This window comes from Saimiri boliviensis, chromosome 2 (assembly GCF_048565385.1).
Source record: "Saimiri boliviensis isolate mSaiBol1 chromosome 2, mSaiBol1.pri, whole genome shotgun sequence".
Taxonomy (NCBI): Eukaryota; Metazoa; Chordata; class Mammalia; order Primates; family Cebidae; genus Saimiri; species Saimiri boliviensis.
Window position 1 is genome coordinate 33,657,729 of NC_133450.1, and position 20,765 is coordinate 33,678,493.

Below are 20,765 nucleotides of genomic sequence, written 5' to 3' on the forward strand. Positions count from 1 at the left end.
TCGGCTTCATGGGGGCAGCAGGTACAGTGGAAAGATGACCCCACTTCCAAATAGAATTCCTAAGACAAGATAGGCAGTGATGACAAAATAAGGAAAGATGTTGAGGAAACCCAAGACTCTCAAGCCATACTCCTTTGTCTGCAGTTCTTCCTCGGACCGGACCATGGAGTTCAGAAAACACCCTACATGGTCCCAAACCATCACCTGTCAAACTTCTCACCCTCTTCTGATCCTGTCCTGGGAACTAACAAAAAAAAATCATTTTATTGGTTGCTCCAGTTATACCTTAGACAGATCATCATCAAATTAATGACACGTATGACTGCTGATTTTATGTCAGTTACTGTGCTGTGGGGTTTTGTTTCCATTATCGCATTTAATCCTCTGAAAAACCCTGTGAGGTAGGTTTTATCATTGCACTCATCTTAAATTAAGGAAACTGAGGCTCATAGAGATTCAGTAATTTGTCAAAAGTCCTAAAACATAATTACTGCTTTCAGACATCTCTGATTCTCAGGCCCATGCTCTTAACCAGTAAATGGTCAAATGAAATGATGATTTTCATGGCATCTGTCATGGGAAGGGAACAATGGAGAATATGCTTAATCAAAGTCATAACCACATAACTGCACTTGACAGCAGAGTCGTGATTCCAGCCAACGTAACTATTTTCATGCATATTTTGAAGGCTAGGAAAAGGAAGTTAGACTTGTTTGGGAAGGGAAACAGGAGCTATCAAGGTGATCTTTTCTTAAGAGTAGCCCAATAATAGTGCTCCAAGAACAGAGTCAGGGAGACCAGCCAAGAGTGTGCCTCAGCATCCCTAGCACAAATCACACACTAAGTGTCAAGATTGGCTCTGCAGTTAGAAAGGCCTGGGCTCCACCACTTACTGGTATTCATTAATCATTCATTCATTCATTCAACAAATATATGCTGCGTATTGTCTATGTGCCAGAAACTGTGCTGGGTGCTAGTAAAAAACACAGACAAGGTTCCTGCTCTCATGGAGCTTTTATTCTGATAAAAGAAACAGACCATTTACAGATAAACAAATAAATAAACAAGATAAAAGGAAACAGAATGATTTGATGGAGAGTAGCTGGAGGGTCAATCAGACTGGGTACACAAGGTGGTGGCATGCAAGCTGAGACATTTAAAAAGAACCTGGTCATGAAAGTATCTGGAGAAGGAAAGCTCCAGGCAGAGGAAGCAGGTTGCGCAGAGACCCTGAGGCAGAAATTAGGACGAGACATTTGAGAAAACAGAACAAAGGCAGGCATGGCCAGGCAAAGTGGTGGTGGAAAAGTAGTAGAAGTGAGTCGGGGAGTGGGGGCAGCAAGGTCAGGCTTTGCAGGCTTGATCAGCAGTTCTCAGTGTGGTTCTGGAGCCAGCAGCATCAATGTGACTTGGAAACTTAGGAATGCAGATTCTCAGGACCCACCCAGACCTGCTGAGTCACAGACTCTGGGTTGGGACCCTGCACTGTGTTTTATTGAGCTCTCCAGCTGATTCTGAGTATGCTATAGTTTCAGAATTCCTAAGTTGGTTTATGTAGTTTCAATTTTAATTTTCAGTGCAGTGGGAACCTCTGGAAGGTTTATGTAGGGGAGCAGCATGTCATAATTTTCTATTAAAAAAAATGTTTTTAAGCACTTCGGCTAAGGGGAGAATGGACCATAACAGGCTAAGAGAAATGGAAGCAGGAAGATGAATTGGGTGGTTATTACAAGAGGCCAGGTAAGAAAAGAAAGTGGTTTGCATAGAGTGGTGTGGCAAAGAGGGTTCCGACCAGAGGGGAACCACGTGGACAAATGAAACACACGCCACTCAGGCAGGCCTGATGAGGCGGAAGGCAGAAGTGAGGGCCACAGAAAACTGGGAAACACCTGTCCAGGGCACAGTCCAAAGGCGATGTCCTCAAAGAAGACACTCCACCCTCCTCCCATTTCCTCCCTGTTGTCTGAAAATAAAAAGCACAGGCCGGGCGCGGTGGCTCACACCTGTAATCCCAGCACTTTGGGAGGCCAAGGCAGGCAGATCTCAAGGTCAGGAGTTTGAGACCAGCCTGACCAACATGGTGAAATCCCATCTCCACTAAAAATACAAAAACTAGCTGGACGTGGTGGCATGCGCCTGTAATCCCAACTACTCAGTAGGCTGAGGTAGGAGGATTGCTTGAACCCGGGAGGCGGAGGTTGCAGTGAGCCAAGATCACACCACTGCACTCCAGCCTGGGTGACAGAGTGAGACTCTATCTCAAAAAAAAAAAAAAAAAAAAAAGCAGCAGCACATGTGCACATGTGACCTATGGCAAATCTTGAGCAGGCACATGGATGCTGAGCTCTTGCAAAGGGCAGGCACTTCCCCTGGTGAGAAAGAGAACTAGAACAGTGAAGAGTGGAGGAAAAGGCAAACAGAGAGCCTGAAAGGCTGAAAACATTGTCTGGCTTCCTGAAAGGCTTAAGGGGTTAGCTCTGGAGGATGAACTAAAAGCCTAGTTATATTAAACACACACACACATACACACACACACACACACACACACACACAGAGAGAGAGAGAGAGAGAGAGAGAGAGAGAGAGAGAGAGAGAGAGTTGGAGGAGACCTGCAGTTTCCAAAAACAAGGGTTGTATTTGTTCATATCATAATCCATACCAATCTCAAAAGAGAAACAGTCTTGTCTTCCTTGTTTAGGCTTAGGAGAACCTGCAGCAAGTAAGTAGCAGCAGGAGAACTCAGACTCCAGTCTTTTCCTAGCATAATTCTCTCTATTACACCACAAGGCATCAGAGGACTACTAGAGTTACCTCCTTAGGGTTAGGGTTAGGGTTAGGGTTAGGGTGAGGTAAATGAAGTGAGTCAGCAAGGGGAGGATGGGAACCTGTCTTTATTTAACATTTTGTTATTTTATTTATCACGGATTTGTTGCATTAATTCCAACTTTTAAAAATCATTGCATTAAAGTATTATTAATCTTGATTACTGAGTTTTTAGGTGCAGCCTTAAATTTTGCACCTCTGACCTTCTAGTCTCATCCTGATCCCCCTTCTGGATCTATGACTGTCTGTTCTATATCAGCCTCTTGCTTTGACCATAAGAATAACTTCAGACCTTTTAGCATAAAGGAAATAGGACTTCCGTCTCCCTGCCTCACCTTCGTGAAAATCTTAGCTTCTGCTTTTAAAGGGTATCTCCCAAGAAGTTTGCCTACTATGTTTCTCCCAAGATCACCAGGTTCTGTGAAACTAGCAGCAGGCTAGATTGTCACATTAGCACGAGGGATCCACTGCTCCTGCAGCTGAGCTGGGATGAGCACTTAGGTCTGCTAACTCCAGTCCTTCTTGCCTGGTCCCCACGTTGTCTCTAGGTGGGATAAAACAAGAATTTTTCCTTGACTGGGAGAAGAAGGGAAGAACCATGAATTGGAAAACAGGTCACTTAGAATTCTGAAATTCACAGGTGGAAATTTCTGACAACCCACCTGGGACCGACAATTCAACACACCCAAAATGGTGACAGTAGGAAACATGCAACCTGTACGCTGGTCTGTCATCCAGTGCCACTGTGCTGCACAACACTAGCGGGCAGCATTCTCACTGGCTTCTGTGTGCCGGGAGCCCAGTGCGGTTGTGCAATGCTATGGCTCTGCTTTAGTGTAGTCCCTGATTGGTATAGTCAAGAAAATGTCTATAGAATCAGCTAATATCCCATGTAGTTAAGTCTCTAATTGAAATATCTCCCCTGCTCAGCCCAGGGACAGCAATCTTTCCTGGATTTGCGATTTACCAGGATCTCTAGAAATTATCCATCAGAAATGTGGGCTTTCACAGAGCTTGAGTGGACAGGGAATTAAGGTGGAAAGCAGGGTGCCCTGACTGAATTTGACTCAAGTCCTGAAGAGCCAGCTCCCTCTCTTCCTAATTATTAGAAGACTGTACTTGGACCCCATGTTTCATGTGCATACAATACAAACTTCTCTCTTTTCTGCTTGAATCAAATTTGTTCTTTCAAAATGAGATTCCCAGCAAAGAGAGAAGACAAGACAGAGAGACTCAACATCTCTAAAGCCATGAATCAGATAACCAGCCACTTGTTCTCTTCAGTGCTGGGAACAGACACACTGTTAAATAAAATAATTTTATAGGTTATCCTCACCGCCTTTCCAAGAAAGGGACTTACCAACTTCAGGGCACAGCAACCGTATATTCAGAGACCACTGGTATATGTATTTACTTCTCTTGACTTAGAGAAAAGCAAGAATCGGAGTTGTGAATATTTCTTTCTCCCTACCCCTGGCTCCTTGAAGTGAGTCAGGACAAACTTGGGGCCCAAATAGAGCTGGAAGTAACTGAGTCATGCAGAGCTGAAGCCTGCACAGACCCACTGATAAGGAAGCTGAAGATTAAATTCTCCTTTGAGAATAATTGGGCAGTACTCATATAGAGGCTACTTTCAAGAAGGCCAGATCTTCCCTTTTATGTAAGGTGCAACGTTCCTAACCCTCAGCCAACTCCATCATACCATCCCTCACATGAATGCACACATAAGCAGTAATATAAAGCGCTTTACACCATAGGGCAGCAAAGAAGGGGGGAAATCTTTGTTATGGAAGGAAAGAAGGGAGGGAGGGAGGGAGGGAGGGAAGGATTCTCAGGGTGAGAAGAGAAATGACATATTTGGAGCATAATGAAGAGAATTGAAGTGCAGAGTTTGTGTGGTAAATTTTGAAAAGATCAAGTTGCAGTCCAGGCGCGGTGGCTCACACCTATAATCTCAGCACTTTGGGAGGCCAAAGTGGGTGGTATCACCTGAGGTCAGGAGTTTGAGACTAGCTGGGCCACCATGGCGAAATCCCATCTCCACTGAAAATACAAAAATTCACTGGGAGTGGTGGCACATACTTGTAATCTCAGCTACTTGGGAGGCTGAGACATGTTTAGTAATTTGCACATTGGTTGTTAAACTATTAGTAGCCTGAAATTGACTATAGTGAGAGTATTTTCACATGGAAAGCAACCATTCCAAATCAAGGCTCCTCTTTATTCCTAGAAAGCCAGTTTACTAGCTTACTACTGGCTGTAGCTCTTTAGGGGTCATTACTTGACCTCCTGAAGCATGCAGGAATCTTCTCCATGGCCTCTTTCATGCATGGACATCATCTTATTTTTTAATACCAAGAATGGGATGATCAATCTCTTATAAGCTAGTCCATCTCCCTGATGGAATGCTATGTGGTAGAGATGAAATCCACCTCCCTGGAGCTTCCCACCAACTTCCTTTGGAAGCAGCACTTGTGACAGCCTCAGAACTATTTGGAGTAATCATTTGAGCCTGGAAGGCAGAGGTTGCAGTGAGCTGAGATCACACCACTGCACTTCAGCATTGGTGACAGAGCTTTCCTTTTTTAACTTTTTTTCTCACCAAAAAAAAAAAAAAAGAAAGAAAGAAAAGAAAGAAAATATCAGGTTGCAGAGATGGATGGATGGATGGAAGGATGGACATTACAAAGAGTTTTCCATTGTTAGGATGAAGGATTAAGTCTTTATTCTCTAAGAAAGGAAGGGGAGAATGAAAATTTGTGATTTTAAACCTTTTCTACCCTGTACAGCTACCCTATGAGACATGACAACCTTCAAAAAAAAGGACATGTACGTTAGAAAACTAATAACTAAAAAATTATAAATTCCCTCATTATGCCCTGACCTTTGGGAAACAGAGTGAGTGATCCCTTTGAGGATTTTTGGCACTGCCTTGCCTCTGATCATATCCTGAATCCTAGGTCCATAATCATGTCATTACCTCAGATGTCCGTTTCCCTCTAGCCAGTGGTAACAGGCTCTTCAGGCACTGAGAAAGTGGATAGTTAGGAGAGCAGAGGAGTCATCCATGGGCTGTGATGCCCACTTATAAGCCCACACATTTTAGAATGAATGAACAGAATGAGCATCAAGTCCTCATATATGTGGGTCTATATCCAAAAACATATCCAGCAGTCAGGTCTTTATTGTCAGTAGAGACAAAGTGTTCATCACTTTGCCTCGGAGAAGCCACATCCTCAGTAGGTTATCGCTGATGAGGTCAGCTACTCATAGGTAGAAGCTGCACGCAGTAGAGGACTCATAGGAGAGTCCAGAATAGAGACCAAAGCAAAAGGGGAGTCTGTCACACACACCCGAAACGCTCTTTATATTCACACAATAGATGCTGCAGGGTAGTTCCAAGAGATCATTTAGCTCAGGTTCCTGCCTCTGTCAAATAAATAAGCCTTCCATATTAGTTGCCTGTTGCTGTGTAGCAAATTGCCATAAACACAGAGGCTTAAAGCAATAACCATTTGTTATCTCATGGATCTGTACCTCAGAAGTCCAGGCAGGCTTGACTGGGTTTTCTGCCCAAGGTCTCACAAGGCTGAAATCAAGGTGTCGGCCAAGCTGGGATCTTATTTGGAAGCTCTGAGGATGTATATGCTTCCAAGCTCATTCAGGCCGTTGGCAGAATCCCGTCTCTTGTGTCTTGAGGTTGGAGGTCGCTGTTTCCCTGCTGGCTGTCATCTAGGGGCCACTCTTTGCACCTAGTGGCTGCCTATGTTCCTGTTCACAAGACACCCTTCGTCTTCAAACCGAAGCAGCATATTGAGTCCTTCTAAAGCCTCGTATCTTTCTTGTTTTCCCTTCTTCTTTAGCCAGAAGAAGTTCTTTGCTTTTAAGGGCTTGTGTGATTCAGTCAGGCCCGCCTGGATAATGTCCCTATTTTAAAGGTAACTGTGCCATGTCACATCCCATACCATATAACACTTCAGGACTGATACCTCAGCATATTCACAGGTTCCAGGGATTAGGGCAGAACCTCTTTTGGGAAACATTTTAGAAATTCTGCCTCCCACTCACCCATAATCCTTTTAAAAGTCAAATCTTGAAGTCTTTTTTTTTTTTCAAAGGCTTTTTGAATAAGCACATTTATACCCTACTTCATCAGACACTTAACCCACTTTGAGCAAACACTAGATTACTTACTAGCATGTTGCCAAATAAGTTGTGAATCCGTCAGAACTACCCTTTCCCACCACAGCCTTTCTCAAACACTTTGGGAGAACCTGACACTGCCAGTGGTGTCCCAGAGCAGACTCTTACCAGCTCGCAAGAGCTTACTGCTAAATGTTTAGTAATTGTGCACGTCGGTTGTTAAACTATAAGTAGCCTGAAATTGACTATAGTGAGAGTATTTTCACCATGGAAAGCAACCGTTCCAAATCAAGGTTCCTCTTTATTCTTAGAAAGCTGGTTTACCAGCAGTAGCTCTTTAGGGATCATTACTTGACATCCTGGAGCATGCAGGAATCCTCTCCAGGGCCTTTTTCATTCATGGACATCATCTTATTTTTTAATACCAGGAACAGGGTGATCACTGTCTTATAAGCTAGTTCATCTCCCTAATGGAATGGTACGTGGTAGAGATGAAATCCACCTCCCTGGAACTTCCCACCAACTTCCTTTGGAAACAGCACTTGTGACAGCCTCAGAACCATTTGGAGTAGGTAGCATCTCCTTCAGGAGACGTCTCTCCTCTGAACCCACAAGTCAGTAGTTAGACGTAAAATCTTCAGAGTCACACTATCTGAATTCAAATCCCAGGTCTGCCTCTTAGTTATAACCTTAGGCAAGTCTTAATTTTTCTGGTCCTCTGGTTTTTCATGTGTGGGAATGGGGATAAAAACAATGCCTACCTCATAGGTTACTATGAATATTAAATGAGATAATATATGCAGAGAAAATAGCACCTGGCCCCGCCCGTACCTATCTCACAGGTTAGTTGTGAGGATTAAATGGCTTAATATAAACCAAATGCTTAGAGCTCTGCCTAGGACAAAATAAGCACTATATAAATATTAATAACTTAATTTGAAATGTGGTTTCTAGATCCCTCATCACCCTAGTCAACCCTGCTCTGGACCTACTCCAACATCCCTCTCAACATATAGTGTCAGAATTGACCTAATTAGTCCAGCATTTGGCTGAAATGCTAGACTTTGACTCCAGCCCCCCATCCTTGACTGGCACTAGCGTTCAAGCTGCTGCTCCTCTTTCCTGGGTCTTTAATAGAGTCAGAGAGGATTCTCCAAGGGATCTTTTGGCCCTGGGCCAGCAGCATCAGCACACGCTGGGGCCTTGTTAGAAAGGCAGACTCTCAGGCCCTACCCCAGATCTACTGAATCAGAATCTGCCCATCAGCAAGATGTCCGGGTGATTCACGTGCACATTAAAGTTTGAGAAGCACAGCTTTCAGGGACCAGATGACACACTTATTTTCAAGAGAAAACCAATTAGAGACCCTAAGCCTTATGGAACAGGGGCCTTCCCCTCAGACCTTGGGAGGGGGTCAGGTAAATAGTGTTGGGTTGTTGGTGGCCGGTGGTGATGTGGCGTTCAGTCCATGTTCAAAGAATCAGCAACCTGGCAGGTGAAGATGGGGCAGCAACACCCAACCGGGAAGATGAAGGAAATTATTACAAGAAGAACCAGCACAGAGATGTGAGGCTTCTGAAAGCTCCCAGGAAAAGGCTTGCAGCTCCTCTGTCTGGTCAGTCCGGCTGCCCCAGGTCAAAGCAGCTCTGTGAGTGTTAGCTGGCCCGGAGCAGCAAGGATACATTCAGAAGTGATGAAAGGGAACCCTCTGGACAGGGTAAAGAGTCATTCAGCAGGAATCAGGAGGGAAGAGGTCACAGAGTCAGAAGCCCAGCCTGTACTCAGATATTATTTCTGGCACGGGAGGGCCAAAGGGTTAGGAGGCCACCTACTCACCATACAATGCAGAGGCAGATCCACTTATTACCTTCCTGTGCTGCTGGGATGTAAGTGTATAAATTCTGTGCCACCTCACTGTGGCTGCAGCTTGGGAATGGCATCCAGAACTTACCCACTTGCATAAGAAATAAGCTATAAGAGTAATAGGGGAACATAGGCTAAAATCCCAGCTCAGCTACTTAACAGCTGTGCAACTGAGCAAGTTACTTAACCTCCCTGAGCAACTGTTTTCTCATCTTCAAAATGGAAGTAATAATAGTTGGCCAAGCCCAGTGGCTCATATCTGTAATCTTAGCACTTTGGGAGGCCCAGGCCAAGGGATTGCTTGAACCCAGGAGTTCGAGACCAGCCTGGGAAACATGGCGACACTCCATCTCTACAAAAAATACAAAAATTAGCCAGGCATGGTGGCAGCTGCCTGTAGTCCCAGCTACTCAGGAGGCTGAGTGCAAGGATCATCTGAGCCCAGAAGGTTGAGGCTGTGGTGAGCCAGGTTATGCCACTGCACTCCAGACTGGGAGATGGAGTGAGACCACATCTCAAAAAAAAAAAAAAAAATTAAATTAAATGTAGGTAATAATAATATCTATGTTAATACAGTAGAAGTAAGCATGATATAAGAGGCTGGGCATGGTGACTCAAGCCTGTAATCCCAGCACTTTGGGAGGTCAAGGCGAGATCACTTGAGCCCAGGAGTTCAAGACCAGCCTGGGCAACTTAGTGAGATCCCGTCTCTACCAAGAATATTTTCTTTAAAACTTAGCCGGGCATGGTGGCATGCACCTGTGGCCCCAGCTACTCAAAAGGCTGAGGCAGGAGGATGGTCTGAGCACAGGAAGTTGAGGCTGCAGTGAGTCATGATCCTACCACTGCACTCTAGCCTAGGTGAGAGTGAGATCCTGACTCAATAAAAACATAAATAAATGAATAAATAGGAAAAATGAAATAGGAATGTTCTTCTTAGGGTTCTCATGGTGGTAAACACAATGTAAGCATATGTCTTATCTTAGAATTCTTCCATCCTGTATAAAGAAGGCCTCCTCCAATGTGTTAATCATCCATTCAACTAATAAATGCTGCTTACTCCCACTTTCACTCTAAAGGAACTCAATGGCTAAAGAGAGCCCTTCCTGTTGCAGTGCCCTGAGGATCAGGGGCCCGATTTGAATGTCCTCAATGCAAGGGGCTGTTTCAAAAGGCCAACCAGGCAGCGCAGAAATGTATTCCCTAATCGCCTCCAGGTTGTTTGGTGGGAAGTCTCCCGGGAAAAGCTTTCCCCAGCAGCTCAGCCAGGTCTTCTCCAGGAATGCTGTGTGCTTTAGGCAGAAAGCCTGGAGGACAGACAGGTGCAGGTCCTAGAGTCTCTGAGCATTACTGACTCTAGGAGTAGCTGCAAGGTATAATCTGCCCCCGTGATCATTAACTAACTGCCACTGTGCTGGAAGAAGAACTGGGTATGGGGGACCCAAAAAGATCTTTAAAACCCTCACTTGAACCAACAAGTTATATCCTGGATTGCTGATAGAGAGATCTCCCTTGGAGTAGATGAATGTGGTATGTTAAGTAAGCTGGGGTCTAGGTTTGATGATACTGGGCCTGCAGCTTCTCTGTCCCACTGAGAATCCTCAGGCAATCCATGAAAGTTGCCTTCAAAATATTTTTTTGTCTCTAATGACATATTCTTACTGCAAAAAGACAGAGTGAATTCATTTTATGAAGCTTCAGGTGTGTTAGAAAAATCACCATTAGTCACTCAGCAAGTCATGATTGAGGGCGTTCTGTATGCCGGGCACTGTGCTGGGCATTGAGACTACCATAGCAAGTCAGATAGACAAGATCTCGCTTGATCTTGGAAGTAAGTAGGGTGGGGTCTGGTTAGTCCTTGAACTGGAGACTACCTGGGGTTACTGGATGCTGCAGGCTTTTTTAAAAAAAAAGATAAGTTCTCTGTACTTGCAGAGTTTACATCCAGAATTAGTAACTAACCAACTAACTTTGGGCTGTGTTAAGTGCCCGCAGGTGGTGGAGCAGGGAGTCCTCTAGATAAGGTAGCCATGGAAGACCTCTCTGAAGAGGTGAGGTTTATTCAGATACCCAAAGGATGAGGATAAGCACGGACCCTGGTGAAGAACGTCCCAGGCAGAGGGAATAGCAAGGGGATTGCCCTAGGTGGGAAAAGGCTTGATTTGAGGACTGGGAAGACCACTGTGTCTGAGACACATAAGTGAGAAGAGGAGACCTTATGAACAAGGTCTGAGAGGTCGGCAGCGACTGGATTATGCAAGCTCCCATAGGTCATGGTAAGGGCTCTGTATGTATTACAATTACAGGATGAATAAGAGGACCCGGGTTGCATTTTTAATAGCTAGCCCTGGCTGTAACATGGGGAAGGGATTGAAGAAAGAGGGCAAAGGCAGGAACAGGAGAACCTCTTAGGAGGCTACTGCAAAGTCCAAGGGAGAGGTGATGGTGGTTTTGTTTTGTTTTGTTTTTTGAGACGGAGTCTCGCTCTGTCGTCCAGGCTAGAGTGCAACAGTGTAGTCTCTGCTCACTTCAACCTCTGCCTCCCAGATTCAAGCAATTCTCCCGCCTCAGCCTCCGAAGTAGCTAGGATTATAGGCACACACCATCACGCCTAGCTAATTTTTGTATTCTTAGTAGAGACAAGGTTTCACCATGTTGGTCAGGCTGGTCTTGAACTGCTGACCTCAAACAATCCACCCACCTCAGCCACCCAAAGTGCTGGGATTACAGGCGTCAACCACCAGGCCCGGCCAAGTGTTGGTGTTTTCATGTAGGTCTTAAAGGCAGAGGAAAGGGTAGTAGTAAATGAACTCTCCTGGGGAAGAGAGAGAGGCCTGAGGGCAAGGAAATAATGAGGGGTGATTCCAGGTTTGGGGACTGGGCAATTTGTTAGATGATGGTGCCATCGACGGAAACGGAAAAGAACAAGTTCGGAAAGAGAACTTGAGATCTGACTGGTAACTCGTATTACCCTTAAAGTCTCATGTGTGACTTGAGCAGAAGTGAGAACTTTCTCCACTGTTCGAGAACTGGAAGGGATTTTTCTAGCCTCCAGGCAAGGTAACACCATAAGTCCCGACAGTGACACCTTCCCTGGGAATGATCTCAATGGGGGAACACTATACCCTGCCTCCTCCATTCATTTCGTGCTCCACCGGTGGTTCCCGCTGGCTAATCTAAGTCCCTTTTGCCACTAGTTAACGCCTGTCCTCATTTCTCTTGTTCCTCACCTAAGATGCCAATGGCGGGCTGGGCGCAGTGTCTCATGTCTCTCATCTCAGCACTTTGGGAGGCCGAGACTGGTGGATCACTTGAAGTCAGGAGTTCGAGACCAGCCTGGCCAACTTGATGAAACTATGACTTTACTAAAAATACAAAAATTAGCTGGGCATGGTGGCAGGTGCCTGTAATCAGCTACTGAGGAGGCTGAGACAGGAGACTCACTTGAACCCAGGAGGTGGAAGTTGCAGTGAGCCCAGATCGCACCATTGCCCTCCCGCCTGGGCAACAGAGCAAGACTCCATCTCAAAAAAGAGAAAAGAAAAAAAAAAAGATGTCAATGGCATATCTTGTCCTCACTTAAGATGTCAATCAAATCAGCGCAAGCCACGCTATGTAGCGTGACATGTTTTCTGTCCAGCCCAGTGCTTGTTGCTGATAGGGGCACAGACTAGATTTTAAGAGAATATGGGGGTTGCTCTCTATTACCACCCTTAACATTCCAACCCATTTTAATAGCCCATTTAGGATTTATCTTACTGTTTTATCCAAACCTCTCTTGACCTGACTTCTATTTCAAGCTTGAACCATCTCTTGGGTCACCAACTGTACTTATTGAGTTCCCCTAGTTTTCTGACTTAATGGCTGAAGATGATAAGTTTCCCTTACATATTACTCTCAAACCACCAAACTAGGATAGTTGTTACTCTTAGTGGTAATGGTTGCTATTTATGAAACTTTTAATAGAGAACACACACCCTGCCAAGGACTTCATAAAATGATTTCATTTAAGAACACTACCAAGTAGGTGCTATTATTCCACCTTACACATGAGACTTGAAGAACTTTACAGCATCACCCAGGGTCACCCAGCTGGTGAGGGGTGGAGGTGAGATTTGAATCGCTGTTATCTGTCTCCATTGCCTGGAAGAAGGAAGGCCAAAGCATCATGGCCTTTCACAAGTTGAAGAGCCACGCTTTCTACAGTGGTGAGCCAGGTGACTGGGGTGGGTGTGGCAAGTCAAGAGGGTCTGGAGTCCTGTGGTGGGGCAGCAGGGACCAGGGTGTCTTGGTAACTGCTGTTGCATTCACTTCAGGAGGAATGGACCGGATCTGATTCTGCAGGCTCAACAGTATGGACACCAGAGACTCTCTAGACATCCAAAGCTCTAATGGTGACTTGGGGAAGTTCACGAGGGCAGGGAGGTTGTCCCAGATTAGAATGTGACGATTCCTATTTTATAAAAAAGAATAAAAGGAGGTGCTGAAGGCCTCAGGGTAGCGGAGTCTGAAAGGGTACAGGCCCATGGCCACTGCCCAGGGCTCCTGCTCAGGCCTCCTCACTCCCACAACTGCAGGAAGACCCAGCTCCACACCCACCCACCTAGCAATGTCGCACACCCACCAGGAGAGGCCAATACATCTTCCTCATCTTCCCTGGGAACTGGTCCCGAAATGTCCCCTTAGTAAGCAGCCTCTTGGGGAGGCCCAGGTCTACATCTGTTTTTAAAGGTCCAGTAATAAATAAACAAGGGAAGAAAGAAAGAAGAAGAAATGCAGAACAGGGTGACTAGAATTCCCATATATTTTTTAATGTTTATATTAAAAAAATAACACCTTTTAACATGTAAAGCAATATAATTGTGTAGCCACAAGATCATCGTAGGACTGAGAAAGAAACCCTAATTCTGAGAGACCTAGAATTAATGTGATCCAGCGGGTGCATCCCTGTGACTGCAGAAGTCTGTTTGGAGTTAGTGTCAGTAGCTTTTGAGGCCTGCTGTGAATTGCCAGAATGTGTGACATGAGCCAAATACCACCCCCTTCCCTGCCGCCGGCTCCCCTGGGGTAGTCACTGCCATACAGAAAAAGAAGTTCTGCTATTTCTGGGCAAGATTTCCACAAACCAGTTTGTCCCTTTCTGCTCTTCTTATAAAATAAACCATTTGAATCAACATCATCTGATTTCAAAAGTCAAAAAAAAATTCTCCCATGTCCCAAAAGCAAGAGGGATAAGGAAGCAAGCATGGGAGGACCTTAATGCTCACACCTTTATGTATATGTTATTTCATTGCTCTCACCACTGCCCTGGGATGCTGTAAGCATGATTCATCCTGTTTGTTTATCGGTTAAATTATTTGTCCGAGATGACACAGCATCTTCAGGATTAGAACTCAGAGCCCTCGGCAGTTAAGCTTGAGCTCTTTCTTTTCAGTCTTCAAATTTGATTATGCCATGAAGCTGCGCAAAGCCCAGGAGGAGCCCGGTGAGGCTGGAGGGAGGCCCCAGGCAGCCCCTCTCTTCCGTATCCCTGTGGTGTTGGGGCAAACTTGGATCTTTCTGAATCTTTTAACTGTTTCCTTCTCTTTCTGTTTTTGTCTCCTGGCTGACTTGCCCCACACTCTACTCCTTGCTTATGATACTTATTTTTCCATCCACAGCAAAACAATTCACATCAAGGTAATTGATGATGAGGCGTATGAGAAAAACAAGAATTACTTCATTGAGATGATGGGGCCCCGCATGGTGGATATGAGTTTTCAGAAAGGTGTAGTACCCTGTCCTCCACACTAACACTAACGTTCTTCTCTCCTCTTCTGTTTCTTCCTCTCCAACCCGTTTGTCTCCTTCTCCTCCTCTTGTCTTCCACCTCTCTGGTTCCCTTTCCCTTGTCTCCTCTCTTGCTGTCTCTTCTGCTCTCTTTTCACTCCTCCCTCTCCTCTGTCCTCTCTCTGTCCCCAGCTCTGTCCTAACACCGGCCAGCCTGACACATGGCATCCATACGAGGGATGCTTGAGACCAGTGATAATTCTTCCGGGATGAGAAAATGAGTATGGGGAAAGAAAGGGCCAGAAAGCTGGGAGTATCATGTGAGGCTCTTGGCTTTTCCTGAAGGGGAAAAAAGGGACCAGATAGCCCAGCACCAGGCAGAAAACAACACTGAGGAACAGGCTCTCAGCACAGATTCCGTGGAGCTGTTATTCTCAGGGCTAAACTTAGAATCCCAGGAAGTGGAGAATCAATGTATTTGGATTATAGTTCACTCCCCTCCAAAAGCAGGCTTTAGGAGCCATCTTAACTGCCATGTTGCTACTATCAAGGCTTGTTTCTCCTCCTGACCTTGAGGAAGCTGAAAGTACAGGTGTGAGTTAGATCAAGTACCCATTTGTCTCCCTCTGTTTTTCCTGTTAAAAACACCCAGGTGTGGAGGCAGAGAGTTAGAATAGTGGTGGAGATCATTGTGACCTGAATGGAAGCTTCCCCAAGAAGTCTATGGGGCTTCTCACAATGGATGGAGCCTTTGCCTTCAACTTCAGTGACCCCATACATCCCATGGCCACCAACAGGCAAGTCAGGAAGATAGATCATAGTGTGATCTATGTTCTGAATAGACCGTACTGTGGAGGAGGGAGCTGTTCCTTCTCCTGCCAACCCATCCCTCATGCCCTCAAGGCCATGCCTGTGGTCACAGAGCACCCCAGTCCCATCCCACAGCAGAGTTCCTGCAGCAGAAAAACAGGCTCATGCCTTGTAGACAGCCCTGGAATCCCATATCTAGGGCCAGCAGAAATATTCCCAAAAAAATGCCTCTTGACAATCAATGAACTTTGTCTTTTGTCCACCGAGCATAAAGGTATAAAAAGATGTCAAAAGAAGGACCCAATAAGGTAAGGAAAACATACAGTCATGCATCACTTAGCAATAAAGATGCATTCTGAGACATGTGTCCTTAAGCAATTGTGTCATTGTGGGATCACGAGAGTTCACTTTCACAAACCTAGATGGTATAGTCTACGACACACCTAGACTACGTGGGCCTATTGCTCCTAGGCAACAGGAGCAATGTCACACACCTGCACAGCATGTGACTGTACTGAATACCGTAAGCAACTGCAGCACGGTGGCATTTGTGTATCTAAACATATCTAGACATAGAAAAGGTGCAGCAAACACATGGTGGAATGTAGCCCTATGGAGCCATGATTATACATGTGGTCTGTTGCTGAGCGAAACGTTTTTATGTGGCGTGTCACTGTACTTGTAAAGTACACACACCACAAATGCACAGCAAGTTCTGTGCCCTACAGACCCCTTCAGGTCAGTCTACTACACGGTAAATGGCAAAGCTGAGCACATCCACAGAATGTCAAAGGAACATCAGAGGATCGGAAGAGACATTGAGGTCAATGCTCTTTACCCTTCAGAGCATTTAGTTCCTAGGCCTTTCTCTCAATAACATCGACCCCGCCCCCACCCCACCCCCCGCCAAAAAACAAAAAGGAAAACAAAGCAGAAAATAACAATTCTGGCTCACTAGTAGGACCTGCTGACCACCACTGTGATTCCGTGACAGACCAGAAGAAACCACATAGGAAGAGCAAGATCCACGTGTCAACATCTCCACATGACAAGGAGCCAGTCTTTGGAGGGGAGTGAATTTCAGGGAACCTTTGATCCCTGGGTGATTTGTTCTTAAAAGATGCTATGTTTTGTTAAGACACCTAGAGATGAACAGAAACCTCCATCACCTCGTGCCCCAGACCCATGATTATTCACATTGAGAAAGCCAGTTTGGGGACACATCACCCTGAAAATGATAGAAGCCCAAAGGTGATTTCAAATTTGATGATTTACATCTTTTTCTTCACATTTTCCCAGAAATGCATCAGCTGTGAACTGTAAAGGATTCCTATATCACATTGTGGTTAATACATATTTATTTTAGTTCCCACCATGGAAGCCTCCTATGAGATAAAGAATGTGAAAGATCATACAATTCTACCTCCATTTCTTTTCCTTCTCTCTCTCTCTCTCTCTCTCTCTCTCTCTCTCTCTCTCTCTCTTTCTCTCTCGCTTCTCTCTTCCTCTCTCTGGTTTCCCTTCCTCATAAATACTTTCCTTTTAAAAATTTTCTCTCTGAAACTCACAATGGAAGTGAGTATAGACACAAAGAAGGGACACAAGCCCTGGGTTCTGTTGACATATTTCCTGTTGTGGGAAGACCCTGAGTCATTCCCAGTGGGTCAGTAGTTTACCTGTTGCCCAGAGAAATGCCGCTGTTACCATGTGACACCCTGTGGAATGTGCTGCCAGACTCACTTCCTACTAACAACTGTTGGCAAGGTCTAAAATGACTCCTCCCCACCGTCACCTGCCTTCTGCCTTCCCGTCCCCCCTGTCCTTCTGGCTTCCTTCCTTTGCCCACCTTTCCTTGCCTCCTGGCTCCCTGCCCCACTCACCCATGAGAACAACTATGACCGAGAAGACAAGAAACGCTAAGACCATTCATTACGTGAGAACAACACAATCCACCATGGTCCTGTCGAAAGCCACCATGGCGGGACTGGGCTGCATGTGCCAGGAGTGATGGGGAATGATTTTTAAAGGCTGTGCTCCAGGTGACCAACCAATCTACCGACCCAGTCGACACACTCTCTCTCTTGTTGTCCCTACAGGAAAACCATAAGGGTTAAAATAGTAGATGAGGAGGAATACGAAAGGCAAGAGAATTTCTTCATTGTCCTTGGTGAACCGAAATGGATGGAACGTGGAATATCAGGTGTGAGATTCTTTAAAAACAAAACAACAAAAAGAAAGAAAAGAAATTAAAACAAACTGAAAAACAACAACGAAAAAGAAAAAGCAACCACATTTTTGTCTCCCTCCTTTTCTTCCCTTCTCCTCCTTTCTCTTTTTGACCAACGGATTTTTTTATTCTTTTCCGTCCTGTATTCTCGCTCTCACCCTGTTTCGGTATCATCTCTGCCTTCTTAGCCTTAGCTTATTCCAAATTCCTCCTTTCCGCCCTCTGGGCAGCACTGCAGCCTCAACTCCTCATTACCCTCATGAGTTATGTCCCTGTTTTGCTACAATTTTACAATTATTCGATTGCCACGGGCCCCTGCGCTCTTCCCCACCACCCCAACTGTAACCTGTAAAAGTGAAAATTCCTTGGTGGGTGGGGAGGAGAAGAAAAAGAAAGGAATGTGATGCGATGCATGCCTGTGCCCCTCCCTGCCTTCCTCCCCAGCCACCCCTCACTCTTTAGCCTGGATTGAATGTGGGAGGGTCTGGGATGGGGGTTAGGGCCTGGGTTGCAATGATGATTTGACGGTTTTCTGCTGCACTCCTCAACTTCCTTTGAATGCTTGGCAGGTTATTCACTTGCAGAGTGGCCCATAGGCTCCTCTGCCCTTCGAAGAGGTAAGTGTATTATCCACCTATTTCACAGTTGGGCAGACCGTGGCATGGGTAAGTTTACCAATTGTTAGAGGCCACGGCTTCTGAGAGCTCTCGGAAAAGAGAGTTGACTTCTGCGGTAATCACGCAATCTAGAATCCTGAGCTATTCTTCCTCCTCTGGGCATCCCACCCCATCCCATTCTACTTTTGTTCCTAGCCCAAGGTTGGGTACCTTCTTCAGGCTACTTTGGGACAATGCAAACCCTAAAGCAGAAAATTGAGAGTTCACAAAGGGAAGGGAGTGGTTCCAGGTATGAAAATTCCCCTAGCCAGTGGGCCCCAGAAAAGGACTGACATTGGGCAGGCCTGGAGTACTGACTTGTGGATTTTCAAACAGAAGAGACTCTAAATGATGCAGTTGGTGCTGATCCCTGAGGGACAGGTGTTGGAAGGTTCACAGATGTGTGCCTCTGCTTGGCATCTGCAAGTGAACATATGACCCAGATCCCAACATAACCCTCATCCCACGCTAGAGAAGTGGCCTCATCTGCTTTCCTCAGGACATGCCTCTGAGAATATCTGCCAGGGGCTCATCCCTCAGGGGCCGATTATGTTGCAGCCAGGATAGATGTAAGGAAGGATTTCTTCCCTTGAAGAAAATTATTAGAAGCCAGTACTTTGAATGTGTTGGAGGCCCTGATGTGGGAATGCATTACGGTGCTCTTGGGAAATAGCAAGAAGACATTCACACTCCAATTCAGGAGAGATAAGGTCCTGGGGGCCTCCTAGCAAATGGAGCAGTGAAATCCACCTGTTTGTCAAAAAGGGGTGATCATTCTGCAACTATTTCATATTCATGTGATGAAGAGCAGCATAAAACTTTCCACACGAGGACAGATCTAAGAGAATCGACAACATTCCCAAAGGATCCTCTACAGGCCTTCTCAGAGTGATTGGTCGGTTTTCATTGTCTGCTGGGGACTCTCCTGCAGAGCTGACCACTTCTATGCCTGCACTGGTTTGGACCCACCTGATGCACAAGGGGCAGCACCTCTCTCCATCTTCCATTGCTGGTTCTCTTCCTGGCCACTCAATAAAATGTTGCCATCAGCCTGACTGCCAAAGAGTTCTGGAAGAAAGAAAATATCTCTGATTCCATTGCTTCCTACATTGTATTCCTGCCCAACTTCCAGTTTCTGCCAGCAAGAATATTCTCAGAAGTTGCCTCAGCACCTGCCCTTCCTCATTCCCACCTCCCCTGAGCATTTATTCCACATATGTATAATTGGTTGGAAGCAGCAGATACCCAAGGCCAATTATAAGTCGCCTTCATCAGTTTCCACAGTCCAAGCTACTTAGATGCAAATGAAAGCAGCACGAAGGATTGTACAGTGTACAGGAAGGCAGGCAGTGGCTTCAGACAAGAGGAAGAGATTGTAAGTCCAGATATGCCTTTATTCCTCCAGTAAAGAGGCTCTTCTTTCATGCCTCCCTTAAAAACCTCTACCAACAGTAGAATAGAGAGTGACCCAAGATAAGCCTTGTGTTCTTCAAGAGACCAATCCAAATGCAAACATCTATGGCTAATCCCCATTTGAGGACACCTTCCTGCTTTGCCCTGGATTCTTTGTCCAAGGAAATGTCAGCAACTCCATGGTAGAGGAAGTAGGTAAGAAGACAAGGATTTCAGCAAGTTATCTGTGTGATGTGCCCCCAGATCTCCCCAGTGACCAGGATGCCAAGATGAACAGTGGCAATAAGAAATGTGTTGTCCATTTCCCACCCACCTCTTTTACTGTCTAGGTTTGCTAAAGGGTTAATTTCCAGTTTCTTCAGTCCTTCCCATATTTTGACATTAGACCATAAGGTGAAAGGTCGTAAAACCTGATTCTCTAGAATCAGAAGCAAATGGAAAAGGATCCAGATTTCCAGAATTCCCTGCCGTTCTCATAGTGAGAGACAGAACAGTGGAAATTGCTTTTCATTATCACTATCGCATGGGAAAGTCTTAGACATTCACAATGGCATAGTCTCTGCATGGCCAAAATGACAATTGCATTTTTAAAAAAAGACTGGATTTTAAACTGGAGACTCTATTTTTGGCAAACAAAACAGACTTCAGAATTGAGATTAAAAGCTCTGGATGAGCTGGGGAATGAAGAAAAGGGAAGGAAAGAGGGGAGACTGAATAGGAAACAGTTGCCCTGGAATCTAGAAGTGGGCTTCTGAGAGCAACACTGAGCAACATCATCAAGGCTGTTGGGCCTGGCCCTGGACATTGGAAACCTTGGGGTGGAAAGGAAAGCTCTTTCTCTCTTGAGAATGGGGCCTGTTTGTTCCTCCTTTTTCCATATCCATGGGCTCATTTGACAAGCTGCCCAGATGCCTCCTAATTACTCACAGAGCTATGCTCTTTCCAGCTTGTCCCTGGAGTGTCTGAGCAGGAATAAATGACTCTCACCTGACCCAGGGGATCAATACAGGGGAAAGTTCAGCTCCAGCTTCTCTCATGAGCAGCAGCAGGAAAAACACCCT

The 20,765-nt window shown here is 45.5% G+C and overlaps 1 protein-coding gene across 12 annotated transcripts in view; it reads left to right on the forward strand.

The window, feature by feature from the left end:
* The window catches only part of SLC8A3 (solute carrier family 8 member A3), a 146,632-nt gene that overhangs the window by 112,478 nt on the left and 13,389 nt on the right, over positions 1–20,765 (forward strand). For 7 of the 12 annotated variants that reach the window (XM_074393062.1, XM_074393065.1, XM_074393067.1 and 4 more), the window contains one exon: positions 14,490–14,596. The exons of 2 other annotated variants lie outside the window; for them this stretch is intronic. In XM_074393062.1, the coding sequence (XP_074249163.1) occupies positions 14,490–14,596 (107 nt within the window). Of the gene's footprint in view, positions 1–14,489; positions 14,597–17,504; positions 17,609–20,765 lie in introns of all 12 variants that reach the window. 3 more of the 12 variants (XM_074393063.1, XM_039469413.2, XM_039469414.2) reach the window with 1 other exon arrangement.